The sequence below is a fragment of the Malaclemys terrapin genome, chromosome 1, assembly GCF_027887155.1.
Source record: "Malaclemys terrapin pileata isolate rMalTer1 chromosome 1, rMalTer1.hap1, whole genome shotgun sequence".
Classification (NCBI taxonomy): domain Eukaryota; kingdom Metazoa; phylum Chordata; order Testudines; family Emydidae; genus Malaclemys; species Malaclemys terrapin.
The window spans coordinates 18,157,003-18,173,626 of NC_071505.1; the positions used below are offsets into that span (position 1 = coordinate 18,157,003).

The window sequence follows — 16,624 nt, forward strand, 5'->3', positions numbered from 1 at the left end:
TTATCTCTACATTTTTTTTAATATGGAAAATTGAAGAGGAAAGAGCAGCTGCAAACCATTCCTTATTCCTAAAGCCACATCAAAATTAAACAATAGGCTTAGATGTTGCATTATGCGATAGAGCATAAATAATATACCAGGACCATCCTGTTCTTACTACAGTTATTGGCACAACTTCCATTGACTTCACTAGAGGTAAAATTCACCCTTGGTGCAGAGGAGCACCCTATGCATACCTTAAGTCCAATTTAAGCCTTCAAAATAGTGCTTACATGGAATTTTTAGACCTAGTGCCGGTCCTCTATGCAGTGTGAATTACAATCTTCCTGGATAGAAATCATCTACTGGCAAGTAGCAGAACATATTTGCTGGCATGTATTTCTGGAAGCAGGTATTTCCTTATTTCTGATATTTTTTCACATCTGGATAAACCAATTAAATTGAGCTGTAGTTTTCTTAATTTTCTTGTTAGGCAGGTGTTAAGATATGTCGTCTTTTCTATTAAAGACAGAAGCAAATGTCAATGAATAGTTACACTGACATTCACTCATTAATTTTTCAGCATCCATCATTTATCTCAACTATGGAGATGTCCCTGAAGCAGGTAATGCACACACTTGTTTAATTCACATGAATAGTTTGGTATTTTGAGCATTTAGCTTGTTGCTTTGCTGGTGACATCTGTTGCTTATTGGCCAAATTTTCAAAGGCTGCCACTTAAGCTGCATCTGGAAAGTATGGTGTGAACTAATTTGCCTGGAAAATTAACATTTGCTTGCAAATAGTAGTTTGTATGCCCAAACTGGTAATTACTCATGGATGCAAATCCTTAGTCATATGGATGTGGGATTTGTGAATTAAGTTAACACACACATATTTTCCACATACAACAAAAATTTGACTCTGTATAATCTATTAATTCAACAAAACGTTTTTATTATTTTATTATTGGCTATAGTAGCGGTATTACAAGCAGCACAACCAGGGATCCCAAATAGGGATTAGGGCCCCACGGTGCCAGGCTATGTACACATAGTAAGAGGCAGTCCCCAATCTATGAACTTACAGTCTAACTACACAAGTCACAAAAGGTGGGAGAAAGGAAGTATTATTATTCCCCATTTTACATACCGAACTGAGGCACAGAGAGGAAAAATTATTTGCCCGAGGTCATCCAGATATCCCGAATTCCAGGTCAGTGTCATAGTTTAAAGCCAAAGGGACCACCAAACCATCTAGTCTGACCTCCTGTATGTTACAGGCCACCAACACCACCCAGGACCCGCACACTAAACCCAACAACTGAAATTAGAACAAAGTATTACAGCCCACAGGAAACTGAACTGTTATGTGCTACAGGCAGAGAGTAGGCGAGAGCCCGAGGTGCACAGTACCTGAGGTCCCTGCAATGGCAGGGAAATGATTAGGTGAGATATACCCAGGTAATCCTAGCAAGTGACCTGCACCTACATGCTGCAGAGAAAGACAAAAAGCCCCAAGGTCACTGCTAATCTGACCTGGGGAAAAATTCCTTTGCAACCTCACATGTGACAGTCAGTTAGACACTGTGAGCAAGAATCAGCCAGCCAAGCACCTGAGAGAGAGAATGCTCAATGTCACCTCAGAGCCCTGGATCACCTTATCCAATATCCCATCTCCAGCCACAGCCATTCCTGATGCTTCAGAGGAAGGAGATGAAAAAATACATTGGATGGGGGGGAAATCCCTTCCTGACCTGTGCAGGTGACCGTCTGAAACTCTGAAGCATGAGCTTTTAGGAACATAAGACATAAACCAGAAATGCGCCCCACGGCAGTTGAGCTTAACATCAAGATCTATCTTCCTCTATCAAATTATTAGTAAAGTTACTTTTGTTGTGGATTGCTGCTGATTTTTGATATTGTAAATTCATGTGAACATCCTACCAGTGCTTTAGATCCTTGTCCTTCCAGTTCCATAGCCCCTTTCCAACATCATGTTATCTGTAATGGATGGAGACTGGCCAGTGCACACATTGCCCTGAGAAACATTTTACAATGAATGTGAAATTCTCTCCCGTTCAATACAATCTGGGCCAAGATTGAAAGATTGCGAGGGTGGTAGCAAGAAAGAGAGCATGTAAAATAATTGCTTGAAGAATACTTCTAATTCATTTGCCTTGCCTGATTTGCAGCAACAATTGTACATTGGTTCCAAAGATGGATTGGTTCAGCTCTCCCTGCACAGATGTCACACGTATGGGAAGGCTTGTGCAGACTGCTGCCTTGCCAGAGACCCATACTGCGCTTGGGATGGAAACTCATGTTCCAGATATGCACCAACTTCTAAAAGGTAAGAATATGTATAGAGTTCCTATGGAAAATCCACCCACTCATGTACTCTACATTAAGGGCTTCAGAGGTTCCCACTGAGTTTCTAGGCCAGTGAAAACAAGTTGCACTTTTTCAGCATGTTTTTTAGGTAAATTGTAGACATAACCTTGTCCATGTTTTGGTGGGAGTGCTATGAAAACAGTGCAGCACTTTAATATGAATAGCGATAACTGCGCTAGGGCGTCTAACATAACAAGATCACGATACTTATTGTTATGCTACATTGTGACAGATCCAGACCAGTGGGGTACAGGAGTCTGGTAGAGGGCAAATATACTGGTCACTGGATGAGTAGTTTTCTGTTCCCTGAGTGACCAGAGCAGGGGCTGTACTGGAGTAATTCAGAAACCTGCTAGAAACAGTTAAGGCAGGCAGGCTAATTAGGACACCTGGAGCCAATTAAGAAGAAGCTGCTAGAATCAATTAAGGCAGGCTAATCAGGGCACCTGGGTTTTAAAAGGAGCTCACTTCAGTTTGTGATGCGAGTGTGAGGAGCTGGGAGCAAGAGGTGCAAGGAGCTGAGAGTGAGAGGGTGTGCTGCTGAAGGACTGAGGAGCACAAGCGTTATTAGACACCAGGAGGAAGGTCCTGTGGTGAGAATAAGGAAGGTGTTTGCTGGAGGCCATGGGGAAGTAGCCCAGGGAGTTGTCATGCAGCTGTTACAGGAGGCGCTATAGACAGCTGCAGTCCACAGGGCCCTGGGCTGGAACCCGGAGTAGAGGGCGGGCCCGGGTTCCCCCCAAACCTCCCAGTTGACCTGGACTGTGGGTTCTTCCAGAGGGGAAGGTCTCGGGGCTTTGTGGATTGGTGAATCTCTGAGGCAAGAAAATCCGCCAATAAGTGCACTACCCACCAAGATAGAGGAGGAACTTTGTCACAACATGCTTTAAGATACCAAATTATGAGGCTAAGGGCTAGATTGTGGCTCCCTCTGCATGAGTGTGCAAAGGAGGGAAGTGATTCAAGGAGCCTCCTGTACTTGTGCCTCTGCATGGGAGCCAGGCACAATCACAATGGGGAGTGTGACTCTCACATGATACCCCCGGGTGGGTCATCGGCAGCAGGAACTGAAAGGATGAGCTGAGCTAAAAGACACAGGTCTCATGGCTCAAGCGTTTTAGAGTTTACAAACCTCTATCCATGGACTAGCGAAGAACAGAGAACCATAGTGTGTTGGTATAGGTTACACAAGTGCTTTGCTGGGCTAATACCAGCTGCAGCACCAGCCTCCCAAAAGAGAAAGGACCACGGAAGCCATATCTGAACTCTCCCTGAGCCAGATGGAGGGATTTCATGCTGTACTCTAGAAGGCTAATAGAGTTACTGAGTTGGCATTAGCTCCCCCTCCTAGCATTCTGACTGGGTCAGCCAGAATTTCTCAGTTCATGCCACTATTCCAAGGCGTTTCCTCAGCCTCCTCTTCCACCCCTTCGATGAAACTGTCCTGTGGGCAGTCCTTACAATTGGAGCGAATAACTGATTTTTTGGTTTGCTGGCAGTTCTGAAAAATTGAAACAAAATTTGGTTTGAATCAGAAAATTACAAAAAGTCCCTCTCCCCTCCCCCCCCCCCACACAAAGATTTTTTTGGCTGAAACTGTATTTTTAGCATATAAACAATTCACCTGAGAAATGTTGCCCAGCTCTGCTTACAATAAAGGCCCATGGTTGCTGTCTGTGATGAGAGTTTTGCTTCCTTAAGGACTGCAGTACTGGGCCTAAACGATGAAATGAACTACTGTAGTTAATAAGTTATGGGTTATTGTGTCATTCATTGTGCAACCGTGTGCATTTTCCCCTAAGCCAAAGTGAACTAGAATAAATACAGAGAAATGTAAATGAGAAGAGAAATATAAAAGCCAAGATTCAATGAAGAAGTTATGCCCCATGGGATTGCTGAAGCCTGCAGTGCTTTCTTTCCATTGCATGCGGAGACAGAGAACGAGGGCTCGTTTATTTATAGAGCTCCTTGGCTTGGTGGATAGGTCAAAGCTTTGTGGGTGCGAGGCTCCAGAAGAAGGGATTGATGTTTTGCATTGTGCATCTTCCATAGGTCAGTTACTTGTGTATTTTCCTTTAGCTCGGTCTAGCTATCTGGCACACTGTGCTCCCAGCATATTTAAGTCTTTTCTCCAAATGGACACATCAGCATCAGGAGCCAGCTCTTCCACTTAGACATTGCTGTGCTTTGCACTTGTAAGGGCCTATTGCCATCTCTGACACAGGCTCGCCGTGTGTCCTCGAGGAAGTCACTTTGCCTCTCTGTGCCTCAGTTTCCCCATCTGAAGAATGAAAATAATCAGATTTATCCCCTTGAGATCTATGAATGAAAGTTCGTAAGAGCTAAGTATTATCAATATTATTTTAATGAAACCTAAAAACAGTCACAGAGAGGTTAAGTAATTCGCCCAAAGATCAATACGCAAGTTAAATAGCGGAACTGGGAAAAGAATCCAGGAATCTTGACTCCCAATCTCCTGCTCTGTTCATCTCTACATAAAGTTCCCCAAACCGTACGCTGTAGCTGCTGTTCTCAAAACTGTTCCATCTGAAGCAGCACCTACGCTTTTCCAGCATTACTTGTTTTAGAAAATTCAGTAGTTGACATTACACTGTGTTGGCCTTGAATTGAGTCAGGAATGTGGTCTATTGAAGCTCGTAGGTTTACATGACGTAGGGTGTTGAGAGTTCTGATGGTTTCCAAGATGATCTGGCCCACCAGATCACAACATCTGTTCTGCCTTTGGATCTGGCAGAGCTCCTATAGCTGATTTGGAAGCTGTCTCTGCCACTTGATTGCCCTCCTCACCCTCTTCTAGGCAGATCTCTCTCCCCAGAGTGATTTTCTTAAATCACCGGCCTGTCTCTTTGTGCCATTTGTACAAATCTCTCTGTGCCACATGCCACTTGAGAGGGAGGCTGGATTTACTTAGGGCTGTAATTGCCAACGATAGGGCAGAAGTGCTGCGGTCCCACATCTGCCGAGCTCCTCTGCATTTTGTTACTGAATTCCAGCAATTATGCCTTAAGTGTTACACATTTTAATGCTCTTATTGTAGGCGAGCCAGGAGGCAAGATGTCAAATACGGAGACCCAGTCGCCCAGTGCTGGGATGTGGAAGAAAGTAAGTATTTGCTCCTCTTCCTCCAACAAAATGTGTACGGTCAGTGTGTCTGTCTGTCTACTATGCTCTTTGGAACTAGGCCTCTGGAGATATCTGGGCAGCTAATACCCAGGCAGTTAGAATCCCCAAATACTCTCCATTCAGGCCTCATCCAACAGTTAGACTCACTGAGCCATGGGAACTTAAAAGAAGTAAATGGCGAAAACACCTCTCTCCTCGGCCCCCCCACTCCATGCGAGAGAGACACCAGCAGAAACCCACATGAGGGGAGAAATAAGACAATTGATATGAATACCCCATACTGCACCATGAGTGAGATGCCAGGACCTCCGCTCCTTTGCAGAGTATCTGGAGAGAGATTTAAGTAAGAAAACCTCTGAGGAAACAGGAAATGCTCCTTCTTCCTCCCCTAATACATACATACACTTGACAAAAGTCCCAACCCCTGTTCCAGCTGCCAAACCCTCCAGTTCCCCCTCCCTGCAGCTACTTAAACACTCCCCCTATTAACAAGAGCCTTCCCCTTCCCTCAACAAGAAATCCCCCTCTCCCAGCTGCCAAACAGTCTGGCTCACTCCCTTGGCAACTGCTGCAGTTCACTTACAAAGTGTACTGTCAATGCTAAATCCTGCGGTTATGCTGCAATTTCTGTGGCAGCGAAAATAAATGAAAAGCTTTCAAAACTGAAGTTTGAGTTAGTCTGGGGTTTTTACATTCAATTATTCAAATGAACAGCCCAGTCACAACAGTATTGATAGTATTGCTGAGTTTAATTTTTGAGCTAGTAGAAGCTGCTCCCTTTGATCCATCTCTGATTATTTTCATGTCACTGTGGTGCTGGAAGCCTGCTGCAAAACTCAGCGTATTTCACAGCAAAAATTAGGGCTGTCTGCCATGAAATCAAAGACCAGTCTGTTGCATGGTATACTGGGCTCTCACTGTGCATATATACCGCAGGGATCATTAAAAAGTCAGGGGGAAATCCCGGTTCCATTGAAGTTAATGGCCAAACTCCCATTGATTTCAATGGGGCTGGGATTGCACTCTCACGATTCACCCCACAATTACTACATAGTGGTATCTAAGATATGCCACAGAGCTTAGGCTTACTGTAGGGATGCCAGCCCCACTGCTGCTGTCAGGTATGTCTTTGTAGAGAAATGGTATTGTCTTTGATGAACAAATATAAAATTACTAAAATGTTCCACTAATACGAACTCAATCCTGAGCCCCAATATGGTGGCAAAAATGGAATGTATGGCTAGCTTTAGCAGCTAGGTGGGTATTTCCCCTGGTGCTGTAAAACAGGTTCAGATGGCCTTGTATCACCCCACTTCCAGCCCCTGGCAGATTAATAATAATAATAATAATAATAACTATTAATAATAGATAATAAGTATATGATGATAGCACCTACAAGCCCCAGTTGCAATGGGGTCCTATTGTGCTAGACACTGCACCGACAGAGTACAAAAGGCAATCCCTGCTCTGAAGATCTTGCAATCCAAATAAACAAGACAGACAAAGGCTGGGAGGGGAAACAAAGGCACAGAGAGGTGGAGTGACTTTTCCAAGGTCATTGGCAGAGTCAAGAGAAGAAGCCAAGTCTCCTTACTTCTAGTTCAGTGCCCTATCTGGAACACACTGAGCTCCAGCAGTAACTGCCTAGTAAATGGCCACTAAAAGGGAGTGATTTCAGGTAGCCTTGAGGCTGCTCTAAAGTATGCAGGGTGCTAAAGCGGTCCCTGGTGGCTCTCCGAATTGGTGGAACTACAACCAGCATTTATGGCTACCCCACCTCTACTCTGCTGAGTCTTCACTGGGTGCACAGAGGATGGAGCAGAGGAAAAATATAGGTAAAATATCTAATTCACCAGCAGTGACTGTCTCTCTTTAAATTTAAGTAAGTCAATGGTACAGATTTTATTAACCTCTCTAAAAAACAGTTGCACTGGAGGAAAGTTAGCAGCTGCCTCCAAATCCTAGCAGTTATATTTTAAGCTAAAAGTTAAGTTTCCTTTTGCTTATTTTATAATTCACTTGCTCCTATAGCATCTGTTCTGAATCAGTCTATTTCCCTATTCCTTTAAAAATCAGGTCAGGGTTAATCTTCAGTACCATGTTTGCTTTCCAGGCATTAGTCATGAAACTGCTGATGAAAAGGTGATTTTTGGCATTGAATTTAATTCAACTTTTCTGGAATGCATTCCTAAGTCCCAGCAAGCCTCTATTAGGTGGTATATTCAACGCTCTGGAGAAGAACATCGAGAAGAGGTAAGTTATAGGCAACAAGGCGAGCTTCCTCAGTGGAGAATTCAGCTGAGTATTCGAAGGCAGGAGTTATTGGGATTAGTAGATGTTTTCCTTTTCTTTGCTTCACCTGAGGTATCAAGTAGCGTTCTGGTATCACCATTTGGGGCATAGAGAGGGTGGGAGAGAGGCCATTTGCACTGTACTACAGGCAGATTTATTTTATTTATTCTACTCGTTTAAAAAAAAATCCCTAACCTTTGCTCTAAGCACTCTTGGGTGCATTTTAAAAAGACAGACTACTCCAGTAACACCCTTTTCCCCAGTAATTAACACATGGAATAACTCAGCAGCCGAAACCACATTCAGAATCTTCTGCTCTCTATAAGTTTCCACATTGCCCTAGTATCTGAGAACCTTCCAATTAAGTGTGGTGATGAACATCTCTCACGTGAAGTTGATTCTATCTCTCCTCCAGTCCCTAGGAGGAGAATTGTATGTACAGGGAGTGTTTTTTATGATCATTGTGTTGGGTTTCAGATTTTTTAAAAATGTTTGTGCTCCTCTGTGTTTAAGTTGGAGAAGGCAGGTGGGAGAAGTGCTGCTTGCACTTGAAATTGAAAGTGGGGTGGTTTCCAATGGTCCTTAGTTCCTGGGGGAGTTAATTCTGTCATCTGGGACCAGCACCCAACATGTCTCCTGCCTTACAATCTTTATAATTTTCCACGGAGTCCTCTCACAGCTAGTGAAAAACCATGTCCTGAAGGTCAACAGATTGGGACTGGTTTGGACTGACTTTCAAACCTAAGGTCCCCTCACAGAGAATGCCTTTTGCCCTCCTACAAGCCATTTTCCATCTCAGGCCACTCCATAGCACCTGTGTAGTCATCACAAGTGTGGTGGTAGTGAAAAGGGGGAGGTAAGTTGGTCGAAGGTTTTAGATGTGCTTTATTGTTCAATGTTCATCCCAGTCTTTTGTTAGTTATGCCTTCAGATCTGAACCAGATTGAATTGTTTTTCTTTCAAGCTCAAGCAGAGTTTAAATATCAGAGTCCTATAGGAACTATTAAATATGCACCATGGTTTATGGCTCAGCCTTCCACTGATTGTGGGTGCTAGCAACTCTCCCATTGACTGTGATGGCAAGATTTCTCTCTGTCTTTCTAAGAGCCGAGAAAGTCTAGTCATTGCTGATTCTTGTGAGGTGATAGCCCTGTATGGGGCTACGGTGTCTATTGCAGAGGACCCTGAGCACCATCTGGGCTCTTTGGGGAAAGTCGCCATGTTGGAGGCCACATGAGGACTGTGACACCAGTAGTGGGCCGTGGAGAGTACTGACGGGTGCTAACCTTGGGAGTCAGATAATCTATTTTATGTGCAAGTAGCTCAGGCTGCAGATGCTTTTCCACCACATGAGCTGGAGGAACAGGACTGTCTGCAGGCCCTGGCTTTGGGGTACTTTTGTTGTATCAACCCCTACATACTCAAGCATGGCAAAGTGAACTTCACCACTGAGCATGAGCACATAACAAATGTATTTATATATCTAGCACGTCTCATGCCCCAGGCTTAAAGCCTTAGGTAAAGTTATAGTGGTTTAAAACACTATCTTTGACATCCATCAATACCACATACTTGAAAAATTATATTGTATTCTCATCAGCAGGCCTGCTGGTATGTCTGGAGAATGGCCAAAGAACACTAATAAACACAGGTGGCTAAACTGAAAACTCTACTATGCACGGCTTGGAAGATGTATATTAATCACTCCAGAAATATTGTAATTCTTGTCCTAATTGTTTTATCTTTGACTCTCTTTTGCAAGAAGTTGTATGCCTTACCTCACCAGGGGTCCACTTCAGAAAAGCACTTACATATATGATTACATCCAACCCAATTTATGAAAACAACTGAGCAATTATTTAAGTCCTATCCTTTTCAAAGGGATTTAAGCACATGCTTAAAGTTAGGCACATGCTCTAGAGTTGTTCCAGAACAGGAAACTTTGATTGATGCTTAGATGACCCACAGTCATTATAAAAACAACCTTTCACCTCTGTAATACCTAACCAAGGTTCTTAAAAGGATTTACAAACATTAATTGACCAAATATTACATCTGAAGAAGGTATATTTAATAAGGATAAGGTTTAATCCTCTTAGATCTGAAAGTGCTTTGCAAAGTTGGTTAAGCATTTTCATCTTCATTTTTCATGTTGGGAAATTGAGATACAACAGGGTTGGTGGGTTCTGTGTGTCCATTCCTGTAGCTAAATCAGGAATTGAAACTCCTGGCTCTGGCTGATGCTTTAACAAGACTAGTTTTTCTCCCTGAGTTTTTTGTGCAACCCAGTTGGAAAAAACTCAGATTTTGGTTAGAAATCAAAGACTCAATCGGTGCAGCTCATGGTGAGCAAAACAAAGGTGGCTTTAAACTGCCTTTCTATCTCACTTGATTGTGGAGCTGGCTTAAGGCCAAATTGGCCTTTGGCTACATTAGAGCAGGCTAAGGGCTGGGCAAACTTTTGCCAACTTGTAATAGCCACAAATAGCCAATATGCCAGCATGCTCTGGCCCTATTTCCTAAGCCAAGCCATAAGAACACAGGGTAGAATCAGGCATGTGGGTTTTATGCCACCCAGGGACTCCCCTATATCATCGGATTCAACAGCTGGTTCAAGAAGTTGAGCCAAGGATCTGGTGTGAAGGGCATAAGGGGCTGTGTGCATATGTTTTATGGCATTTGCATCTCTAATATGCATCCAGCACACATTAGCAGCCTTTCACAACGTTTAGTAGGCTCGCACTATGTAAATAATCTGAAATGTTTATATGAGAAAAGTAAAGCTTTGATAAAATGCTATATTAACCACTGGGCTCATTTAGAAGAAAACTCTCCAGATGGATTTTCTGTGTTATGAATGTCAACTGCAAGCAAAGAGTTTCTTATCACATGCTGCCACTATATCCATGGGAATGTTCACATGATGTTTGATCTTTGATAAAATAGATGATGGAGCCCATGTTCTGGATTTTTTTTCTTATACTTTTTTTCCCACCAAAGTCCCCAGCCAGAGTCCTTTTTCACTTTCAAGATCATAGCAATTAGAGAAGGGATAGACCTATTAGCTCATCTCCATCCTTGCTGATAAATGCTTGTTCCTATGTCTAGTATTTTGACCCAATCTAGTTTTTGTTGTCGTAAATAATGGGGCAACCACCATTTCCCTTTTCAGAATCATCCTGATGGTGCATTTCAATACACACAAAAAATGTTCTTCCTTTTAGAGAAACAAGGTGGGTGAGGAAATATTTTTTTATTGAACCAATCTCTGTTGGCGAGAGCTCTGTATAAGCTTGACACTGGTCTTGAACCAACCAAAATTGGTCCAATAAAAGATAATACCTTATCCACCTTATCTCGCTAATATCCTGGGACCAACACAGCTACAACAACATTGTTCTTTCTTTTGTTATCTTTAAAGATAAAGAAAAAATTAATAAAGCTGCATTTTCAAATTGGGTACCTAAAGTAAATTCATGTGTAGCCACCTAAATAAGTCAGCCTGATGTTAAGAGATGTCAAACACCAACAGGAGTAGTGAGTGCTCAGCATCTCTGAACCACAGGCTCTTTTTGAGATGGTCTAACTTTGGGCACCCATGTTTGAAATTTTCCCTCAGTGTTGGATACCACACAGATGGCCTCTATAGAAAGAGAGAGATATAAAGTTGAGGGTTTTTTTAATGCACTTTAGTTTGACCAAAATACCAGATGTAACAGAAATAGGGTAGCTGTATATAACATGTAGCCTGATCTTTGCTCAGTCAATACCTTACCATAACTTTCCCCATTACAGTTCTATATTCTGCTCTCTCTTCCTGCGTTATATTTCTCTAATAACACTGTATGTTATTGTAGTGCATGTCTTAAAGGTATAACTTATTGTGATGACGATACCATGCTTTGTGAATGACTCAGTGCACCTGGAAACTCAAGTTACAGACTTTTAGTTGAAGTGGTGTAGCTGGAATGTTTCAGCAGATCTTTAAACCTCACTTTACAAATAGATGGTTACGCTTTGTCCATGACATGCAATACAGCTTCCTGAGGGGAGAGAAAGGGCAAAATCCAGACTAGATTGGGAGCCTTTGGCCCAGCAGGATGTCTCCTGCATTTCACCTTTAAGGTCGTGGTTCAGAATCCTACTTCCAGTCAGAATGGCCTATGGGAGGGGACAGGATCTCCTGTGGTACAGGAGCTGTCACCAGGTCATTCTGCTGCCAGGGGGAGTGCGTTTCCCTGCGGTTTGGTGGGTCATGAGTCAATTATCTGGTGCTTTTGTATTTAGTGTTGCTCACGCAATTGATCATGTTTACTCCCATATTTGGAAGGTTAGTCACTGACTTGTGGGAGCGTTTTTGTGACTTGGATTAATAAAAAAGCCTGTACATCATTTGTTCGTAAAGCTTTAATGTGCTGAATTTCCTGCAGCTTAAACTCGGCTGTTTGTTTATTCCTTTTTAAATTCCTATGTGTTGTGTTATGTACATAATAGGTGTCTGGGCCAGAAAAAGCGAACCCAGTGTTCCCTGCAAAGCTATTAACATTGGCCTCCTATGGTTTTTAAAAACATTCGGCTAGCCTGACCCAGAGTCTCCTGTGGCTGCAGATTTGCCAGGCTGTCGTGTCCCTCTCCATGGGACATAGCAAGCCATATGTTTTGAAATGACAGCCTATCATTGATATGGTCTAACTCCTTGCATGATGTGGGTGATGGAAGATAACCCACTGGGGAGCCTCAGCATATTTTGGCTTCTTCACCAGCAGCTCACTCTTTCCCACTGTCCTACCCCATGTTTGCTGGCTGATGTTGGCCATGAATTGGGCTATCCAGCCTGGTTGGTAATCCTCTTTGAAAGGTATGTGTTTGGTAGGACACTGAACTCTATTGCTGTGGTCACCATATTGGAGACAGGGATGCATTTTTTCCCATGGTCCATTTTACACTGGTTGGAGGGATTTACACTGATCTGGCAGTGATCTCTGTTCTGTGGTGTTGATATTTTTGGTGGTGAATTGGTGAGTGAGGCATTGGTCTCTGTTGGTTTAGTCAGTGGCTGATGATTTTTGTGTGATTACAGCCTATTTTCTTTGGCCACAACTTCATGGGCATGAGTTTCTGGTGGTGCTTGTAGATAGATTCTGTGACTATTTAACCCCAAACCCAAGAGTCAGATGAAAGCAGAATGGAGAAGAGGGCTAAGTTTGGCAGAGAACATTGGTTATGGGCATAGACCTTATTATCAAGTAAAGATTTAAGAATACACCATCCTGTTTCAGGCCCGGTTATTTGAGAAGGGAGTTTTGTCTTGGAGGCCCATTGAATGGTCACTAGTTGGAACCCTGGAGTGAGAAACGGGAAGGATAGCTCAGTGCTTTAAGCATTGGCCTGCTAAACCCAGGGTTGTGAGTTCAATCCTTGAGGGGGTCACTTAGGGATCTGAAGCAAAATCAATACTTGGTCCTGCTAGTGATGGCAGGGGGCTGGACTCACTTAGCTTTCAGGGTCCCTTCCAGTTCTATGAGAGAGGTATATTTCCATATATTTATTTATTTAGCCCGGCAGGGATGAAGTGCAATGTTAGACAGTTATTGACTAACTTCTTGTTGAATTTAATTGAAGATGCAGTTGATTTGCTTTTTACCATAAGTTGGTGGTGTGATGTGCTTTTAAGGGGAAAACCCCTGGTGTTGACAGCAATGTCAACTTACACTTTAAAGGTTTATCTGTTTCAGTTTGTTGAAAGAATCAATGGTCACTCTTTTACTTTACTTTAACCAATTGGGTAGTGGTGGTGAGTTGTTTGTTTTTTAATTCCATGAAGTCCTTAAATGAGACAATTATTTTTTTCCACAATTACAAATATATATATATATATAATATCCTGACCTGAGATATATCCATGTGGATTTTCAGGGAGATTGATTTGGTTTGGGTAAATGTAGGGTGAGAATTTAAAAATTATCCTTCTAATGGGAAGTTAGCTTCAACCTTAACTATAGTGTGACTGATATCTCTCCCTACATAATGACATTATGTCCCTAAAACCTGAAGAAGAGCTCTGTGTAAGCTCAAAAGCTTGTCTCTCTCACTAACAGAATTTGGTTCAATAAAAGATATTATTTCACCCATCTTGTCTCTGTAATTCCCAACACATTCTTCCTTTTTTCCTTTAGATTTTTTATTAAGTACAAATTAAAAAAAGAGTGGTAAAAAAATTCTCTACTGCAATGTTTGAATTCAATTATTTTTCCCAGTGTAACAGTAACAACATGGCACATAATAAAAAAGATCCATCTTCTCAATGGAATGATGATATAGGCCACTGATAATGAAGTCCAAGGAGAATTCTCAGTAAACGCTTCTTATTTTTCTTTGTTCAGCAGTTGCATCTAATATTACTGGGGCAATTCTGCGCCCAAAATTTCAAAATTCTGCTAATTCTATTTGTCAAAATAACACTATATCAGGGATTGGCAACCTTTGGCATGCAGCCAATCAGGGAAATCCACTGGCAGGCCAGTATGGTTTGTTTACCTGCAGTGTCCACAGGTTCGACCAATCACAGCTTCCACTGGCCGCGGTTCGCCGTTCCAGGCCAATGGGGGCTGCAGGAAGCGGCGGCCAGCACATCCCTCGGCCCATTGGCCTGGAACGGCAAACCGCAGCCAGTGGGTGCTGTGATCGGCTAAATCTGCGGACTCTGCAGATAAACCAACCATCCCAGCCCGCCAGCGGATTTCCCTGACGGACCGCGTGCCAAAGGTTGCCAATCCCTGCACTATGTAATCATGCCAGTTTCAATTATTTGGTCATTTATTTCAAAATATCTGTCAGCAAGTATGTCTGTAACAATAAAGACATACACAAAAATTCCCCCAGGAGTAGACTTAAAGAAATCCCTACTACAGATAAGTTCCTGCTTCTCTGCCCTCTCCCCCCCAGAGCCCAGTCAAGGGGTCAGACACTCACACCCCCTCCTTTCCCAGACCCTAGCTGTGGGGCCCTCCCCAGCCCAGACACTCACACCCTCTACCCCCCAGAGCTCAGCTCCAGGGCCCCCCTCTGACTCAGACGCTCGCTTGCACCCCTCCCCTGCAGAGCCCAGCCATGGCTGCCCCCAAGTCCTGGGCTTGCATGGAGTTTCCTGCACACTGCCTCCTTCCTTCAGGGCATGCTGGGAACTGCACCTGCCAAGAACCCTCCAGCTCCTTTTTCCACTCCCCCTGCAGAATCTTCTAGTTGCGAGCTGGGCTCTGCCACGTCCAGCGGCCCCTAGTGGTGGCCAGCAGTTCTACAGCCCATTTCTGTTGGGGAAAAGAGGAAATTCTGTGCACACAACATTAATTTCTGCAAAACTCTGCATTGTGCAGTGGTGCAGAATTCCCCCAGCAGTCATCTAACCCATGGTTAGCGCAGCTTTACCTCTAGTGCTTTTTCACATGTTGATTAATGAGGGAAGGCAGGCTTTGAAGCCACTATCTTCTCACACACAGGTGCAATGTTTCATCTGTGAAAACGTTGAAGTGAATTATTTGTAATGAGGGAGCCATCTTAACACACCATTAACAAAGGACAAAATGACCTAACCTAATGCCATGCCACTTTTGAATCCTTAGCTGTTTGCCAAATCTTGAAAGAGTAAGATAGTAATCTGTTTCCCCCCATTACTAAATTCATGTTGTAAAAATCAAGCAATTAATATAAATGAACCTCTTATTCATTGGCCGGGCATTTTCTGTATCTATGCTCTGCACATTTTATTTAATATTTTATATCAATGATAAAAAAACTATTTAAAAGTTGCTGAAAGAATATACAGAATTCTGTCCAACTCTGCTACCTTGTCATTGAGAAGATATAGCATTTGCAGGCTGAATCAAAGCAACTACATGACACCAGAAGTTATGTGGACAAATGTTGATAACTGCTTAATTTCTGTGGCTCACAATTTTGGCCCTGATTCAACAAAACACTTAATCATATGTTCATCTTAAAATACCTGCTTAAAGTTAATCACATTGTTGAATTGGGATCTTTGGTCTTCTGAATTGCTGAAGAACTCGTTATAGCTCCAGCAGAATGATTGGTTATGATATGCTGAAAAATAATGAAACCACATATGACAGAAATAAAATGATGTCTCCTACGTAACCAGGCTTTTCACTATACTCAAAATTTAATAAAACATGTTTTACGTCTGCAGGTCAGGAACTAAAGAACAAATTAAGTATTCAAGTGAAAGGTTAAAGATCTACTACCAAGTAATGAAATGCCAGGTGTTTATGAAACTCCAGAGTCCTGTGGGGGAAAAAGTAGAGAGGAAAGTCCGGAAGAGTTCTGAACCTATGGGTAAAACAACATAAACAGGATACCAAAAAAGAGAAGTGGGAGGGAAAACAATAGTGAAGTGTGGCTCAATATGTGTGAAATCAGAGCCATAATTTCATCCTGTCAGAGAATAAGAAAGGAATTAACAATGAAGCCATAGAAAAGGAGGAGGTGACAATCTCCATAAATCAATAACCAAGATGTAAATGGGACGTTGAATAAGAATCTTATTCATTAAAAATAAAAGTAGAGATGGATTGGGATTAAGAGACACAACCAGCTTAGCACCGGTTAGCCTGTGGTGTGAGCTCCCGAGGAGAGTGATGGGAACCTCAACCTTTAGCACATTTATGACTATACTCTGAACAGAACTGCATCATAGAATAGAATATCAGGGTTGGAAGGGATCTCAGGAAGTCATCTAGTCCAATCTCCTGCTCAAAGCAGGACCAACACCAACTAAATCATCCCAGCCAGGGCTTTGT

The 16,624-nt window shown here is 42.7% G+C and overlaps 1 protein-coding gene across 2 annotated transcripts in view; it reads left to right on the top strand.

The window, feature by feature from the left end:
- Positions 1–16,624, top strand: part of SEMA3D (semaphorin 3D) — a 197,984-nt gene that overhangs the window by 169,323 nt on the left and 12,037 nt on the right. For both annotated transcript variants that reach the window (XM_054017156.1, XM_054017166.1), the window contains exons 14-17: positions 563–604; positions 2,174–2,331; positions 5,431–5,495; positions 7,630–7,769. In XM_054017156.1, the coding sequence (XP_053873131.1) occupies positions 563–604; positions 2,174–2,331; positions 5,431–5,495; positions 7,630–7,769 (405 nt within the window). The remainder of the gene's footprint in view (positions 1–562; positions 605–2,173; positions 2,332–5,430; positions 5,496–7,629; positions 7,770–16,624) is intronic.